This window comes from Narcine bancroftii, chromosome 1 (genome assembly GCF_036971445.1).
Source record: "Narcine bancroftii isolate sNarBan1 chromosome 1, sNarBan1.hap1, whole genome shotgun sequence".
Lineage (NCBI taxonomy): Eukaryota > Metazoa > Chordata > Chondrichthyes > Torpediniformes > Narcinidae > Narcine > Narcine bancroftii.
The window spans coordinates 333,300,283-333,318,581 of record NC_091469.1 but is presented as its reverse complement, the minus strand read 5'-3'; the positions used below and the strand labels follow the sequence as shown (position 1 = coordinate 333,318,581).

Sequence of the window (18,299 nt, the reverse complement as noted above, 5' to 3'; positions counted from 1 at the left end):
GTTGGACACTGACGACGAAGCTGAAACCACCTCATCAGATACAGACTGGGACCCATATGATGACTGTTTAAACAGAGAGAGAGTATGAATGTGCTTGCTACTATCTTTGCTTCAGATGACAATAGTGAGAGTGATTTTGAAGGGTTCTCAATGTGTTGTTTTCAGACAACGATAGGGCTTTTGAAGAGAGCTAATTGTGATGTCGTTTTCAATAAAAATCTCAATGAAAATCTGTCACAGTCGGGTTTTTTGGTTTCTCAAGGGTCGACTTGTATGCCAAATCAGTTTTTCAAGGGTCGACTTATAGTCCAGATCAGCGCGAATTGGAGTTTGAGCTGAATTTAAGGTCTCAAAAGAATATCCACCCTTAAAATCGACCTCCATTTTTTGAGAGATATTTTTTTATATATATAAAGTTTCATGACTCGACTAATATGCCAAATATATGGCACTTCTTAACCTCAAACTTAATGTTGAATTAAATCATTCAATACAACTATAAATACTAGAAAGATATGACAATTTTACATGAAATAGAAATCAGCTTCACTTACTTGGTGGGGCATTTAGGAACCGAAGATGTAGACTTTCCACTTCTTCATCTACTGGCATGCTCAGTAAACCCCATCTCTGACCCTTTTGAGTTGGCATCATCTTTACACACACATCCCTGTTCCCAGAAGCTCTCACTCCATCCAGCAGGCTAGCCATTAAGGAGTCTCTGAACAAGAATTTTTCATCATAGTTATGTTTAAAATTTAACAAATTATTTCTCTAAAATGTCAGAAGTTGCTCAATACCAAAAAATTAAGTCCTGCCCAAATGAAATAAGATAGTTTCCTGTGTTTATCTACACCATTAAATGGAAAAATGCAGTATGCTCATTGAATAATAGCAAAGTATTTTGCCACCTCCTTTAAAGCCAAGCAATGCCTACAGAATGGGACCCATTACTTCTGTAACCTTGACAAATGAAATTGAAATCCTGGGTCATTAAGCAAGTTCTGCTCTTTTAATGAGGATGCGAAGTATGAATGAAAAATGAATGTGCAGCCAATATGATCAAAGTGGAAGTATATACAACTCATTTTAATTAGCCAACTAAGAAACAGCTCATTTATAATAAGGATTTATGATAAGCTGTTAGATTTAATCAAGTTTACAGTAAATATATTAGCTGCCCAAAATCTGAAATATGGCTAATGAAGAAAACAAGACTTGGGCAAAAATGATTGACGTGCTTGGGCAAGGGAAAAGAAACAAAAATGCGTTTACATAAATCACAACTTTTGCTGAAATGAAAAAAATTGCTGAGTCTAGAATTAATTTTCTTGGTTTCTGTAAAGATATTGTGGGTTAAGGTCAATATAATTGAAGATATTTTGCAATGTTTTACTTGAACCTTTCATCCTAAATGAATCTCACTGTGCAAGGTTCTGTTGAAAAATTTCCTAGAATTTAATCAATATCACACAAACACGATTGAGATGTTAGATCTGATAACTGTGTTACACAATCTGCTGAAAGTTGAACTGATAACTAAACTGCAATCATAATCAAGACAAGAACTTTCAAACAAAAGTACTCTGTGGGTCAAGTAACATCTGTGGATATAAAAATATATTCCGACACTTGGGTCAAAATCCTGAGGAAAGATTGCCAGTACATCGCAGTAAAAGGGAGAGCAGCAGCTGATAAGTGGAACCAGAGGAGGAGTGGATGATGGGCTGATGGAAACGTTGGTTACCTGAAGTTGGAAAATGCTATGTTCGTAACACTGAATTGCAAATTACCCAAATAGAAGAGAATCACTACATATCTAACTTGAGGTACTAATGACTACACAAAACAAAATAGATGTGTTGATATATAATTAATGACCTGGACTTTCCTATAGTTTCAAAGTTTCCAGATGCCAACAAAATTGGGAACGCAAATCTTCAGAATGATAAAGCCAGATTGATGAAAGGGAGCAGATATGCAAACGAATTTTAATGCAGAAGTGATGAATGTTGAAGGATTAGCAGAGGCAACATTTAGATATTATTTAAATTTGCAGATGACATGAAGGTTGAAAGTTTTGTGGATAGTGTAGAATAGCGACTGTCAATGGGAGCCACACTCCCCCACCCCCCCGCCCCAACCCCGAAGCCACAGCACATTTCGGGGGGGGGGGGGCACTCTCTGAATTATAAAATATTTTATTAATTGCTTTTTTTATGTAGTCGGTAAGAATTCCAGAAGAAACCAACTAAATCACTGCTTTACAGAGAAGGATATCCATAAACTTTGAGCAGAGTCCTACAGGATCCAGGCTTTCAGAGGTTACAACAGGATATAAACAAGGGTGTAGAGTTGGGCAGGGAAGTGACAGATGGAGCTCAATCTGAAAAAGTGAATTGATGCAGTTTGGACAGTTGAACTCAAAAGCAAACCATGGGGCTAATGGCAGGATTGTTAACTGTGGAAGAACAAAGGGATCTTAGGGTTCAGTTCCATAGATCCCTAAAGGTTGCTGCATGCTGATCAAGGCACACTATGTGCTGGCCTTCATAGTCAGGAGATTGAGTTCAAGAGCCCTGAAGTAATGTTGCAGCTCTATAAAACTCTGGCTAGACCACACTTAGAGCACTGTGTTCTGTTCTGGTCATCTCATTATAAGAAAGGATGTGGAAGTTCAGAGAAGGCACAGAGGAGATTCACTAGGATGTTGCCTGAATTGGATAATTATGAAGAGAGGTTGACAGCAAGGACAATTTTCTTGAGAGCACAGAGGATGAGAGGCAACTTAGAGGTGGATAAGATTATGAGGGCATTGATAGGCTGGAGAGCCAGCACCATTCAATCAGGGCATTTTGTCAAGATTATGGTTGATCTTTTCCTCAACTCTATTTTCCTGCATTATCCTTATATACCTCGATTCCCTAAATATCTGTTTCTTTATTTTGATTTGAATAAACAGTGTCCAGGATAGAGAATTTCAGAAATTGATCTTTTTTTTTAAAAAAACAATTAAACTTCTCTCATCCCAAATAGTCCATTCCTTTCATCTGACACTGCTGCTCCTCTTCAATCAGAGGAACAACTTCCTCTTTTCAGCCTATAAACCCTGTTAAGTTTAAATAACCTCTCTGTTCTAAACAGTAGAGAATACAGACCGAGTCTTCTTAATCGCTTGTGATTGAAAAACATCTCTGAACCCAGTCTAATAAATAGATCAATAGTAAGTACATACATTGCCAGGCAAGGTGACTAAAACTATGTACAATATTCCAGGTGTGTACTCAAAACCTTCTATAATTGCTCTAGAAGACAGATTTAAAACCCTCCCTGCCACTGTCAAATTAGCTAGGATCTAGAACAAAGTTCATGGAGATCATAACAAGAGAATCTTGAGGCCGTTATGCCATTCAACAAGATTTTCGTTGATTTCGATCTTAATGACCAATCTCCATTTTTATTCACTGAACCATAAATAGACTAATTGATCCCTGCCATTAATTGCATGAAAAATCCTGGATATATGGTTTCCTGTTCCTTTATCGTTACGAGACAAGAGAATAGATGGATTACTTGCTAACTCTTTCCTGGAGCTGGCAGGGGCACAAAGAAGCAACTGGCCTCTTTTAATGCTATGCGATTCCAAGAAATGTAATTACAAGGTATATTTGAAATGTGTTAAAAAGCAAATGGTACATTAAAATTCAACAACCACCCAGAAGACTTGAAATCTAGAAGAGTTTGTTAACAAGTTAGAACATTCACAAAGTGAAATCACTTCTGCATCTTGCTCTCTTTAGTGGTCATCTGTTTTTCTCCCCAATGTTCAATACAGACAGATTTAATCTTACTAAAATATCATACCTTTCAGTCGATGAGTATTTATAAACCTGCCCTTTAATATATTCGATAGTAAATCGCTGAGGATTTTCAGAATCAAGCACAAGAGCAAATATCTGTGGGTAGAGTAAAGGGTAATGAAGTAGTGAATTTCTCCAATAGAACAATATAAAAGAGCACAAAAATGTAATTTAAAAACCATGAGCCATTCTCTTAACTGAAAATCCCAAGAGTAAATGCATTAAACTAAGTAAGGCCAGAGTTCTCATACATTGTGGGATGTGGACACAGGCTTTTCTACATTTCCAAATGAAATTTTACTTGTTCTTATTAATAGTTTACTAAAGCAGCTGGTTGATCCGGTTAAAATATCACAAGACATACAGCCCACAGCCTGAAACAGTCCCTTTCTTTCCCCCCCACCACCCCCCCCACCCCCCCCCCCCCACATTTTCATGAAATTCGCACAGATTCTACTCCTCCCTGTATAATAGGATCAAATTTAAGTGGTTAATTACTCTACCAACCACACATCTTCGTGATGTCAAAGCACATTGGGACACTCAAGAGAGAAACGCAGTCTCATAGGAATGGCATACAAGTTGTTTATTTGTAATTCAATTGTACCAGTGCAACCCGAAACAGCATTCTCCTGTCCATGGTGCAAAACGCATCATAGCACATGCAGGCAAAATAAACGAATGCACAATACAGACGTATATCAATCGATCGATATATTAAAATAAATAATCTTAATGAATTAGTAGAGTCACACGAGTTTTTGCAGGGGTCCTTAATTTGGTGAGCCCTCATCAGACAACAATCCCGGTAGAACACATCGATGGAAGAGTGGTGGGTATGACAAAGGAGACCTCCATGATCCTCTCTGCTGCTCTTATGGTCCAGTAGATTGACCTCAGATCCAATGCTCTACAGCAAATGTACCACACTTGATAGAGCCAGACAGGATGCTCTCGATAGAGTTCTTGTAGGAAGTTTACAGGGTGGTGGCTGGTAGCCTTGCCTGCCTCAGTTTTCTCTGAAGGTGCAATCACTGAGGCCACCTTTCTGATAAGCGAGGAGATCTTGTTTGTCCACAATAGGTCACTACTTAAGTGGACTGCAAGGAACTTGGACCTTTCTACTCTTCACTACTGAGTTACTGATGTGTTCTGGAGGATGATTGTCCCTGATCCTCCTGAAGTCCACGATCATCTCCTTTGTCTTGTCCAGGTGCTGTTATTCTTGCACAATTTCACAAGATTTTCCACCACTTCTCTGGATTTTGACTTCCTGTTCCTGATGAAGCCAACTACTAATGTGTCATCTGCAAACCCACATTGCAGTTGTGGTTCAATAGCATGATCAGGAGGGGACTGAACACAGAACCCAGAGTCATGCCAGTGCTCAGTGTGATGGTGGTCGATGTTGTTGCCCATATGGACAGACTGTGGTTTTTCCATCAGGAAGTTCAGAATCTAGTTACAGAGAAGGGTGTTGCATTCCAGCAATAATAGCTTTTCCACCAGCCTCTGGGATATGATCAATAAAACACTGAGCTGAAGTCAATAAACAGCAGCCTGATATATGAGGTGTCATTCTCCACTTAGGTCAGCACAGAGTGAAGGAACAAAGTTATGGCATTGTCCGTGAAACTGTTCTGTCTGAAAGAGAATTGAAGTGACTCTAGTATTTCTAGGAGCTCGTTCCATCACCACTCAAAGCATTTCATAATGGTAGAGTTCAGTGCCACTGGACGATAATTGTGGAGGCCCATTACTTCTGCTCTTTGATACCAGGATGATGGTGGTCTTGAAAGCCATAGAGGCTGCATCAATGATGTGTTGAAGAGCTCCAGAAAGACCTCCTTAGTTGGTAAGCACAGTCCTTCAGTGCCCAGCCAGGTATGTTGTCTGGTCCCACTGCCTTGTATGGATTCACCCTGATAGGAATCTCAGCCACAGCTACACAAGGAGCATGTTCTTCAGGGGGATAAGGCATATAGACAGCACTAAAGGTCAGAATTGCACATAGGTCACTGGATCTGTGAGGTAGTCATTCACCTCTGCATTTGTCACTATGCTTAAAACTATGTGACTGTAAAAGACTGTAAAACTAATAGATGCTTGACAGTCTCTAAGGCACTAAATGAATAGGTAAACCAATAACTCTTCAAAATTTAGGACAAGATTTATATAATACACACCTTTCTGTGATTCTTCTACAGGCTGCCAAATTCAGATACAAGAAAATTCCAACACATCTAGCTGCCAAATAGGTGGAGAGTTTGGAATGAATTAGTTCCCCTCTTTTTTTTAAAAAAAACTTCAGATGCCAGAAGCTTGAACAAACAGTTATAGAAAGTCAACAGGTCAGGCACCATCCATGGGTTTCAGGTCGGGATCAGCTGTGATAAGGGGTCACAAAACATTGGCTGACCATTTCTACCAATGGATGCTGCTTGACCCACTGAATTCCTCCAGCAGCACATTCTTTACATCACTTTTCCCTTAAATGGAACACTAATCAAATATATTGGTCAGGAAACAAAACATACAAACCTCTCCCAAAGGTTTTAATGTCACAATATTGTACGTAGCTGGGTCCCGTTCCACTAAACATGTTTCTGTAAGTGCTAACACTCTCTTTACTGGATCCTAGGAAAAAGTTTACAGAAGTAAATATTATATTCCCAATGCATAAACAAGAAACTGCTAATAGTAGCTGCTCTACAACTAGAGTGAGGAGCTGGTGTATAGCTCCAGGCTGAAAAAAAATCATAATGAGAAAACTTTGGATGGGAGGTGGGGGGGGGGGGCGAGGCAAGATGGCGTAGAGTCTAGACGTGCAATCTCGACCTCTCTGGCCAGACATTTAAATACCAGTTTTTTAACCCTTTGTTTTCAAGTTTAAATTTTAGTTTAAAGTATTAAGGAATTATTATGGCCACTAATGGTAAAAAGACTAAACCTCAAATTCAAAAGAAGTTACGTTTTCAAAGTGCTGAAGATTTGGGGCCTAGACGCCTTGATACAGCCCCAAGCTCAATCTCTTCATTGCCTATATCCCAAAGATCGCCTGCGGGGGCTAAAAAAATACCTATTGCTCACCAAATGAAGAATAGCTCTGGAATTACACATTCCCCGGAAGAAGGTGCGTGTTCCCAAGAAGTGGACCCTGATTTGGAAAGCCTTTCGATTTCAATGGAGGGAGCACGCAGGAAGACGACTCCATTGTTGGAAATGCATCAGGTAGCATTTCAATCTAAAGAAATCATTTTCCTTCGCGAACTGATGAGAAAACAACAAGATATGGGGGGAGACCAGTGGCAACCCCGAGGAAGTCGGGGTGCCGTCGCTGGGAGTCCAGACCCACAGTAAAACTTTTAAAATGCCTTCTGTTGAGTTGCAGCAGGAGCTGCAGTTACCTTGTTCTACCACTATGTCAGAGAGAGCAGAGCTGAGATTTACCGATTTACAATGTATGCAATTAAATGTAGTTATTCAAGCTGTTATAAAACCTTTGTTGACATCTCAAATGAATGAAATAGTTCAGATGAATGCTGGTATAAGTTCAGAATTAAATATGGTTAAGACACGTGTGGATGCATCTTATGAAGAATTTAAAAAAAACTTCAGACTGCTTTTTTGGACTGTAAACAAGTGACTTCTAACACAGAAAAAGTGTTGAAGGTGGAAAAATCAGTCACAGAATTGTGAGATCACGAGAAGGAGCTAGAAAGAAAAATGAATTATTTGGAAAATCAAAGCAGAAGGAATAATGTGAAAATTGTTGGTATGCCAGAAGGTATAGAAGGACTAGATAGTTTTCATTTTTTTAAAGACTGGATTCTGCAAATATTAGGGCAAGAATTTTTCTCTGGGGGATTGGCACTGGAAAGAGCCCATAGAGCTTTAAGAAGAATACCCTCAGCTAGTCAACCACCGAGACCGAATAATAATTCAATGTTTGAGTTATTTGGGTAGAGAAGCAATACTTCGATTTGCAGCACAAAATGCGAGACAACGACAAACCCCATTATCGATTCAGAATAGCAGTCTTTTTTTAATCCTGATCCGGGTCAAGATGTCATCGTCAACGTCGATTCAATCCAGTTAAAGAAGTTTTGTGGCGTAAAGGTTATAAGTCTACTTTTTGTTACCCTGCAGTATTGAAGGTGTTTTACAGAAACTATCAATTTCAGTTTTTTGAGACTGATCGTGAAGCAATGATTTTTGCTGATTCATTGCCAGATACAAGAGGACAAAGATGTAGTCCAACTACTAATGTGTCATCTGCAAACCCACATTGCAGTTGTGGTTCAATAGCATGATCAGGAGGGGACTGAACACAGAACCCAGAGTCATGCCAGTGCTCAGTGTGATGGTGGTCGATGTTGTTGCCCATATGGACAGACTGTGGTTTTTCCATCAGAAAGTTCAGAATCTAGTTACAGAGAAGGGTGTTGCATTCCAGCAATGATAGCTTTTTCCAAAAGAAAAATTTGGTAGCACTGGAAATGGAAGAAATGGCAGAAATGGAAAAAAGGGGAATGGAAAGAGTCTACCTCCTTCTGAAATGGGATCTTCAAGATTGGAATCTTGTGGATGAAAAGAAGAATTTTCTTATTTTATTGTTTCTTTTGTTATTATGATATTTTGATGTTACTGACTGTTTGGCTGGGGAGGGAGAGATCTGCACTAAGTTCTTTACTAGTCATCAGCCACTGCTGGGTGACCCACATCCAATTTTTGTTTAGGGGATTACTACCATTTGGTAGTTTTTTTTGGGGTGGGATTTTCTTTTATTTTCTTTATTATTTTTTTATTTTTATTTCTTTTTTAGTTTTTAATTTGTGATTTTTTTTATTGGAGGACCTATATACGTTGATTTGAGTTTTGATATTATTGGTATTTAGTAATAATAGTAGATATGTCAAAGTTGAGGTTTGCTACTTTTAATGTTCGAGGATTAAATAGTTAAATTAAACGTAAGCGAGTCTTGGCGTATATTAAGAAAATGAAAATTGATATTGCCTTTTTACAAGAAACACATTTGAATGTGAAGGAAAGCATGAAATTAAAAAGGGATTGGGTTGGGCATGTATATTCTTCTTCATTTAATTCTAGAGCTAAAGGTGTAGCAATTTTGATACATAAAAATTTATCTTTTGAATTACAATCAATGGAGGAAAAGGCAGGATATATTCTTAAATTGAATTGTAAGATTTTTAGTGAATTTTGGACTTTACTTAATATTATTGCTCAAAATGCAGATGATGAAGTATTTATTTCGGATGCATTTTTATGTTTGGGTCAAGCTAATGATAATATTTTAGTTGGTGGTGATTTTAATTGTGTTTTGGAACCTCTATTAGATAAATCTCCAAAGAAAGTTCAAAAATCCAAGATGGCAATCCAGGTCCAAGCGTTGATGAAAAATCTTAATTTAGTAGATATTTGGAGACGTCTTAATCCGACAGAGAAAGATTTTTCCTTTTATTCATCTGGACATGAATCGTTTTCAAGGATTGACTTCTTTTTAGTATCGGCACACTTACAAGGGAAAATACAACAAGCGGAATATAAAAGTAGGGTGATTTCAGATCATTCTCTGTTATATTTTACATATGAAACCTGAGAAAATTCAAATAGCTTATCGTTGGAGATTTAATACAATGTTGTTAAAAAATATGGAATTTATTGATTTTTTTGAAAAAAAAATTAATTTTGTTTTAAAGAAAATTCTACTGTTCAAAGTAAGTTTGTATTATGGGATGCTTTGAAAGCCTATTTGAGAGGACAAATAATTAGTTATACTTCTAAAAAAATAATCAATTAAATCAGAGTTTTGAATTAGAGAAACAGATCGATGAATTAGAAAAGGAATTTCAGAAAGATGCTGCAGAAGATCAGAAAATAGTATTATCTAGGCTGAAATTGAAATATAAAACTTTGCAATCTCATCAATTTGAATGTGTGATTAATAGGACTAAACAACGGTATTACGAATGGGGAGAGAAAGCACATAAGGTATTGGCGTGGCAATTAAAGAAAGAACACATATCGAAGACTATTAATGCTGTGAGACAGAATTCTCTTATTACTTATAAACCTCGTGAGATTAATGATGAATTTTATTCATTTTATAAAAAGTTATATACATCTGAAGGAAAACAGGAAACTGGATTGATTGATTTTTATTTTTAAATCGCAGTTGAATTTACCGATATTAGAGGATGGAGATATACAGGAGTTAGATGAACTATTTACTGATTCGGAAATTAAAATGGCTATGCTGGAAATGCCGAACAGTAAATTGCCTGGTGATGATGGATTTTCAGTTGAATTTTATAAAATTTTTTATGATGATTTATCTAGTGTTTGGGGATGTATTATGTCAAGTTGGAGAACATTATGATTTACCTGAATCTTGTTCTAGTGCTTTAATTACAGTAATTCCTAAAAAAGATAGAGGTTCCTTGAAAGTATCTTCATATAGACCAATTTCATTGTTAAATGTAGATTATAAAATAATAGCTAAAATATTAGCAAATAGATTGATCAATATGAATCAATTTTGGTAAAAATTTAGCCAAACAGGTTTTATAAAGAATAGATATGCCTCAGATAACATTTTGCGCTTGATTAGTTTGATTAATAGATTTCGACAATCTTTAGATCATCCGATGGTTGTATCCTTAGATGCAGAAAAAGCATTTGATAGAGTTGAATGGAATTTTTTGTTTAAAGTTTTGGAGAAATTTAAGTTTAGTCCTTCTTTTATTGGTTGGATTAGGGCTCTATATAGTAAACCGGTAGCATTGACGAATGGTTTGATTTTGGAATCTTTTAAGTTAACTCGATCAACTCATCAAGGTTGTCCTTTATCACCAGCTTTGTTTGAGTTTGTGATTGAACCTTTAGCACAGTTGACAAGACAAAATACACAGATACAAGGTATGAAAGTTTTAGATGAGGAGTATAAAATTACTTTATTTGCTGATGATGTATTGGTGTATTTAATAAACCCAGCTCAGTCACTTTTGCATTTGAAGGAATGTTTAATACAACATGAATGTCTTTCTGGATATAAAGTTTATTGGGGAAAAAAGTGAAATATTACCGGTAAGTAAAGGAGATTATTCAGTTTATAAGAATATTATTAATTTGAAGTGGATTGATCGAATTAAAAATCTGGGTATAATTTTGAATGTTAATTATCAATCTTTATACAAATTAAATTATGCTCTGTTAATGAAAAAAATTAAAACAGATTTGATTAAATGGAAAGATTTACCTATTAATTTAATGGGAAGGATAAATACAATTAAGATGAATATCTTTCCGCGTATACAATATTTGTTTCAATCTATTCCGTATTTACTTGATAAAATTTTTTTTCGAGATTTAAATAAAATGGTTAGGGGTAAATTTTTGAGAGTAGCTTTGAATAAATTAACTTGGAAATATGAGTTAGGGGGACTACGTTTACCACATTTTCAAAATTATTATGAGGCAGCCCAACTTAAATTTATTAGTTCATTGATGGATTTGGTACAGCCTCCTAGTTGAGCTAAAATTGAGATGGCAAGTATTTCTGAATTTGAAATACATCAATTCTTGTTTAGGTGGAATATAAATTTGTTACAACAATATAATATGCCTATACTAAAACATTTAATGAAGTTATGGATAAAGAAAAATAAAATGATAGGCTCTAGGGGTAAATTATTGGCTTTGACTCCATTGTATAATAATCAATTTATTTCTTTTTCAATACATATTCAAAGTTTATTGCATTAGATATTTAAAGGTGTGAAAAATTTGGGAGATTGTTTTAAAGAGGGTAAGGTTTTATCTTTTAATCAGATGAGGGAAGATTTTGGTATTGATAAGAATTCTTTATTTCTTAATTATCAAATTCGATCTTTGGTAAAATGTATGTTTGGTAGAGATATGATTTTACCTAAAATGACTAAATTTGAGACTTTTCTTATGAAGGTACCAGAGAAGGGTTATATTTCATTTATGTATCAAATATTACAGGATGGTATGGATAAAAAGGGTTGGGATAGATCTAAAATTAAATGGGAAGCGGATATTGGCTTTACTTTTTCTGAAGAGGATCGGTTAGATATCTGTTATGATAGTGTAACTAGATTGATAAATGCACGTTATGCAATGATTAATTACAATTTTTTACATCAATTATATTTGACACCTGAAAAATATAAAAATATGGTTTTAATGAATCAGATTTGTGTTTTAGATGTGGTGATACGGTTGGAATTTTTTTCATGCTGTTTGGTCATGTATACATATACAATCTTTTTGGAAGAAAATTCAATCGGGAATACCTGTATAAGATTAAAATAGTTTTAGATCCAACAGTATTTTTATTGGGTAGTTTGCAACCTCTGAAAGGCTTGGGATTAGATCAGTCTCAGCTTGCTTTTGTATATTTAGCTTTATCCGTAGCGAAAAAATGTATTGCTAGTATGTGGAAAGATACAAATATGATTGATATTAATAGATGACATAATGAGATGAAATATTGTTTAATAATGATAAAAATTACAGGTTTCGCTTGATAATTATAATTTTTTTATTAATAAGTGGCTGTTATGCTCAGAATATTTACATTTCAATTTATATTGATTAGATTTAAATATGTATATTTAATTATTTTTAAATTTTTTTATGGCTCTCTTTAGGGTAGGGGGGTTCTTTTCTTTTCTTTTGTGTATATATATATATATATATATAAAAATGTTCATGTTTAATTGCTGTATATGTCATATATTATTTGTTTTTTGAACGAATTAATAAAATTAAAAAAAAAACTTTGGATTGGTGGTTTACCGAATGAAGATCAAGAATGTAATATCACAAACACTTAATTTAACATTTTGAAAGTAACATACCTGATGCCTTTGTGCAATTTTTTGCACAGTGAATTCTGCTAGAGATGTAATAGATTCATCGGTGCTATATTTTCCAAAGCGGTGATTCTGGTACAAATCAAACTCAAACGATTCTTTCCGAATGCGTAGAGAAATGCCAATGAAGTTGCCAGCATGATCAATTGCACTTTTGATGATTTCTTCCCTTTGTTCAGATGCAAAAAGGTGCTGGAATTACAATAACATTAAAAGAGAATGGATTGCTGCACTCCAAGTGAACCTACAGTGATTTTGCAAGAGTCACTAACTTGCAGTTATTTCCATAGCTAATTTTCACAGAAGCATTTACAGACAGAGTCACACGAGCTGAATTAAGGCAGGTGACCAAAAAACTTGGTCATAGAGGAAGGTTTAAAGAGTAAATGATAAAAGAATCAATAGACAAAAAAATTTATGGAAAAATCCCAGAGTTTTGGACCTCCCAACCATAAAATACAGAAACCAATGGATACAAAACTGCAGACATACTGGAGACTGCACATGCTGCAATCTGAAAGAGGATTTCTGCAGGTTGACATTTCACGCTGGAACCCTTCATCAAGGATGTTGCTCAGCCCAGAGTTCCTCCAAGGCACTACAATACAGATAGTCCCCGACTTATGACCGTAACAGGCACGGAAGAATCTCAGAATGGATGCAAGTCAAAATTGTCCTGAAGCCTTAAAGCAAACTTTTTAAAATTACAATTTTTTTCATTGTACATTTGACGATAACAACTTAAAGCTTCCTGAATTTGTCAATCAACCTTGACGAATTTTTCCTTATTCTGCTCCATGCTTACCTTGTTGGTCGGCGATCTGGGGTTCCGGGGTTGGGTACGGCCATCTTGATTCCTGTGCGTATGCACGAGCCTTCGATGGGTTCGTTTATTGAAGTTCAGTTGGCGCATGTGCAAGAATTAAGTGCAGTGATGATATTGAATTCACATCCTTAACTTTCACGCATGCACCAACTGAACTCCAATGCACAAACCCACCTACCAAAGACTCATGCATTCGCACAGGAATCAAGATGACTGCACCCAGCCCTGGGATCCCAGAACGCCGACTAACAAGGCAAGTATGCACATTTTGGTGTTTATATGCCCTGTATCCCTATTATAGCTTGTGAAATACAACAAAACAGCATAAATTGAGTGTGTGTGTGTGTGTGTGTGTGTGTGTGTGTGTGTGTGTGTGTGTGTGTGTGTGTGTGTGTGTGTGTGTGTGTGTGTGTGTGTGTGTGTGTGTGTGTTGACCAGGCCGATTTCGGATACTTTTTTTTCTAGAGAACTGGTCATTTTGTAAAAACAACCCAGTAACAACAGCAAATCACTTGTAACTGTGTTTATGCAACAAATAACAAGGGAAGGCTTTTAAATCATTAAAAAAAATGTTTAATTTTCACCAAAATGTTGGCCGCCACCGATCACTGACACCTCCCTACCAAGGCCCTGCTTGTGCCAGGAGTCTGCAGTTACCAATGCTGATGCCTCAAGTTTCCCCGCTGCTGGCTCCAGGGGTCCTGAATTTCCCCTCTGCCACCAGGAGCCCTAGGTCCCCGGAAAGTTCAGCAACAAAAAGATTTTGGATAAATGAGGATTTCTGATTTGTTTTAGATTGAAATGGTTGGCCTCTGGGAGATCTCTGTTACTGGTGTGAACAGAGCAAAGGTGCTCAGCGAAGCAATCTCCCAGTCCTCCCCAGTGACAGAGAACTCCCAGTAGCCAACCATTTCAGTTCTGCATCACGCTCCCATACTCTCGTCTGTCCATGGCCTCAACCACAATATCACCAAGACCACCATAAATTGGAGAAACACCACCAGATTTTCTGTCAGGGCCCACACCAGCCAAATGGCATTAACAGAGACTTTTCCTGTTTCTGCTAACCTGTTCTCCTATCTCCCTCCTTCCCTCTGTCACCTCTCCACCTCCTTCCCTCTCTATTCATCTAGCTTGCTGGTGTGCCTTCCCTCCCTTCTCCACCTATTACCTTCTGCCTTTGCAAAAAAACCTCTCCCCTTACCCTTTTATTCAGATACCTGTTGACATTATTCCAGACTTTGATGAAGGGCTCAAGCCTAAAACATCGGTTATGTATTTTTATCTTTGCTTTATAAAGGACACCGTTTGACCTCCTGAGTTTCTCCAGCTTCATGTTTTTACTTCACCCAGTTTTTTTTTTAAATTTTAAACCTGAACGTCGGTCTGCCCTCATTGCACATGAACTCCTCAGACTTGACATCGACATAGCCGCTCTCAGTGAAGTCCGCCTGGCAGATGTAGGCAGCCTCCAAGAACGCGGCGCGGGCTACACACTCTACTGGTCTGGCAAGCCTTCGGATGAACGACGCCTATCTGGTGTAGGCTTCATGGTCAAGAGCTTCATTGCCTCCAAACTCGAAAACCTTCCGACAGGCCTCTCGGACCGAATCATGTCCATGCGACTCCCCCTTCAGAACAAGCGTCACATCACCCTCATCAGTGTCTATGCTCCAACCCTCCAGGCGGAACCAGCAGAAAAGGACAAGTTCTACACTGACCTGCGCAACCTCATCCAACGCACCCCTACAGCCAACAAGGTTGTCATCCTTGGCGACTTCAACGCTCGCGTCGGCAAAGACTCAGAAACCTGGCCAGGAATCCTGGGCAAGCATGGCGTCGGCAAGTGCAACGACAATGGGCACCTCCTGTTGGAGCTCTGCGCAGAACAGTGGCTTGTCATTACAAACACCCTCTTTCAGCAGAGGGACAGCCTTAAGACTACCTGGATGCATCCCCGATCCAAACACTGGCACCTCCTGGACTACATCCTGGTGCGAGAAAGTGACAAACGAGATGTGCTCCACACCAGCTGCAAGCTCAACCTTCACTTCAAGCCAAAGCCCAGGAACAGTAAAGCCCCCAGAAAGAGGTTCAATGTTGGAAACCTGCAGTCAGACGAAGCGAGAGGAAACTTCCAGGTAAACCTCAAAGCAAAGCTCGACGAAACCCGCCTTACGGACCAGTCCCCTGAAACCCTCGGGATCAGTTGAAGACTACCATACTGCAATCCACTGAAGAGGTACTGGGCTTCTCCTCCAGGAAAAACAAGGACTGGTTCGACGAAAACAGCCAGGAAATCCAGGAGCTGCTGGCAAAGAAGCGAGCTGCCCACCAGGCTCACCTTACAAAGCCGTCCTGTCCAGAGAAGAAACAAGCCTTCCGTCGCGCATGCAGCCATCTTCAGCGCAAACTCCGGGATATCCAAAATGAGTGGTGGACTAGCCTCGCCAAACAAACCCAGCTCAGCGCGGACATTGGCAACTTCAGGGGTTTCTAGGAGGCTCTAAAGGCTGTGTATGGCCCCTCACCCCAAGTCCAAAGCCCGCTGCGCAGCTCAGACGGCAAAGTCCTCCTCAGCGACAAGATCTCCATCCTCAACCGATGGTCAGAACACTTCCAATCTCTTTTCAGTTTCAACCGCTCAGTCCAAGATTCCGCCCTGCTCCAGCTCCCTCAACAACCCCTAAGGCTAGAGCTGGATGAGGTCCTCACCCAGGATGAGACATATAAGGCAATCGAACAACTGAAAAGTGGCAAAGCAGCAGGTATGGATGGAATCCCCCTCAGAGGTCTGGAAGGCTGGCAGAAAAACACTGCATGCCAAACTGCATGAGTTTTTCAAGCTTTGTTGGGACCAAGGAAAACTGCCTCAGGACCTTCGTGATGCCACCATCATCACCCTGTACAAAAACAAAGGCGAGAAATCAGACTGCTCAAACTACAGGGGAATCACGCTGCTCTCCATTGCAGGCAAAATCTTCGCTAGGATTCTACTAAATAGAATAATACCTAGTGTCGCCGAGAATATTCTCCCAGAATCACAGTGCGGCTTTCGCGCAAACAGAGGAACTACTGACATGGTCTTTGCCCTCAGACAGCTCCAAGAAAAGTGCAGAGAACAAAACAAAGGACTCTACATCACCTTTGTTGACCTCACCAAAGCCTTTGACACCGTGAGCAGGAAAGGGCTTTGGCAAATACTAGAGCGCATCGGATGTCCCCCAAAGTTCCTCAACATGATTATCCAACTGCACGAAAACCAACAAGGTCGGGTCAGATACAGCAATGAGCTCTCTGAATCCTTCTCCATTAACAATGGCGTGAAGCAAGGCTATGTTCTCGCACCAACCCTCTTTTCAATCTTCTTCAGCATGATGCTGAACCAAGCCATGAAAGACCTCAACAATGAAGACGCTGTTTACATCCGGTACCGCACGGATGGCAGTCTCTTCAATCTGAGGCGCCTGCAAGCTCACACCAAGACACAAGAGAAACTTGTCTGTGAACTACTCTTTGCAGACGATGCCGCTTTAGTTGCCCATTCAGAGCCAGCTCTTCAGCGCTTGACGTCCTGCTTTGCGGAAACTGCCAAAATGTTTGGCCTGGAAGTCAGCCTGAAGAAAACTGAGGTCCTCCATCAGCCAGCTCCCCACCATGACTACCAGCCCCCCCACATCTCCATCGGGCACACAAAACTCAAAACGGTCAACCAGTTTACCTATCTCGGCTGCACCATTTCATCAGATGCAAGTATCGACAATGAGATAGACAACAGACTCGCCAAGGCAAATAGCGCCTTTGGAAGACTACACAAAAGAGTCTGGAAAAACAACCAACTGAAAAACCTCACAAAGATAAGCGTATACAGAGCCGTTGTCATACCCACACTCCTGTTCGGCTCCGAATCATGGGTCCTCTACCGGCATCACCTACGGCTCCTAGAACGCTTCCACCAGCGTTGTCTCCGCTCCATCCTCAACATCCATTTGAGCGCTTTCATCCCTAGCGTCGAAGTACTCGAGATGGCAGAGGTCGACAGCATCGAGTCCACACTGCTGAAGATCCAGCTGCGCTGGGTGGGTCACGTCTCCAGAATGGAGGACCATCGCCTTCACAAGATCGTGTTATATGGCGAGCTCTCCACTGGCCACCGTGACAGAGGTGCACCAAAGAAAAGGTACAAGGACTGCCTAAAGAAATCTCTTGGTGCCTGCCACATTGACCACCGCCAGTGGGCTGATATCGCCTCAAACCGTGCATCTTGGCGCCTCACAGTTTGGCGGACAGCAACCTCCTTTGAGGAAGACCGCAGAGCCCACCTCACTGACAAGAGGCAAAGGAGGAAAAACCCAACACCCAACCCCAACCAGCCAGTTTTCCCCTGCAGCCGCTGCAACCGTGTCTGCCTGTCCCGCATCGGACTTGTCAGCCACAAACGAGCCTGCAGCTGACGTGGACTTTTTACCCCCTCCATAAATCTTCGTCCGCGAAGCCAAGCCAAAGAGAAATTTAGACATACTGAATGTAAACATGTCTGTGCCACCAAATTTACACCCATTTAACCTGCACCCCCGGTACATTTTGAATAGTGGGAGAAAAATCGAAGCACCCCCCCCACCCTCCCCCCAGGAAAACCCATGTGGACTCCGGGAGAATTTTCAAACTCCTTACAGATAGCGCAGGATTCTG

The 18,299-nt window shown here is 39.4% G+C and overlaps 1 protein-coding gene across 6 annotated transcripts in view; it reads right to left on the bottom strand.

The window, feature by feature from the left end:
* LOC138748554 (dnaJ homolog subfamily C member 13) overlaps positions 1 to 18,299 on the bottom strand; it is a 173,059-nt gene that overhangs the window by 132,488 nt on the left and 22,272 nt on the right. For all 6 annotated transcript variants that reach the window (XM_069908999.1, XM_069908992.1, XM_069908984.1 and 3 more), the window contains exons 7-10: positions 12,767 to 12,973; positions 6,402 to 6,497; positions 3,865 to 3,956; positions 555 to 721 (exon numbers count right to left, since the gene is read on the bottom strand). In XM_069908999.1, coding sequence (XP_069765100.1) covers positions 555 to 721; positions 3,865 to 3,956; positions 6,402 to 6,497; positions 12,767 to 12,973 — 562 coding nt within the window. The remainder of the gene's footprint in view (positions 1 to 554; positions 722 to 3,864; positions 3,957 to 6,401; positions 6,498 to 12,766; positions 12,974 to 18,299) is intronic.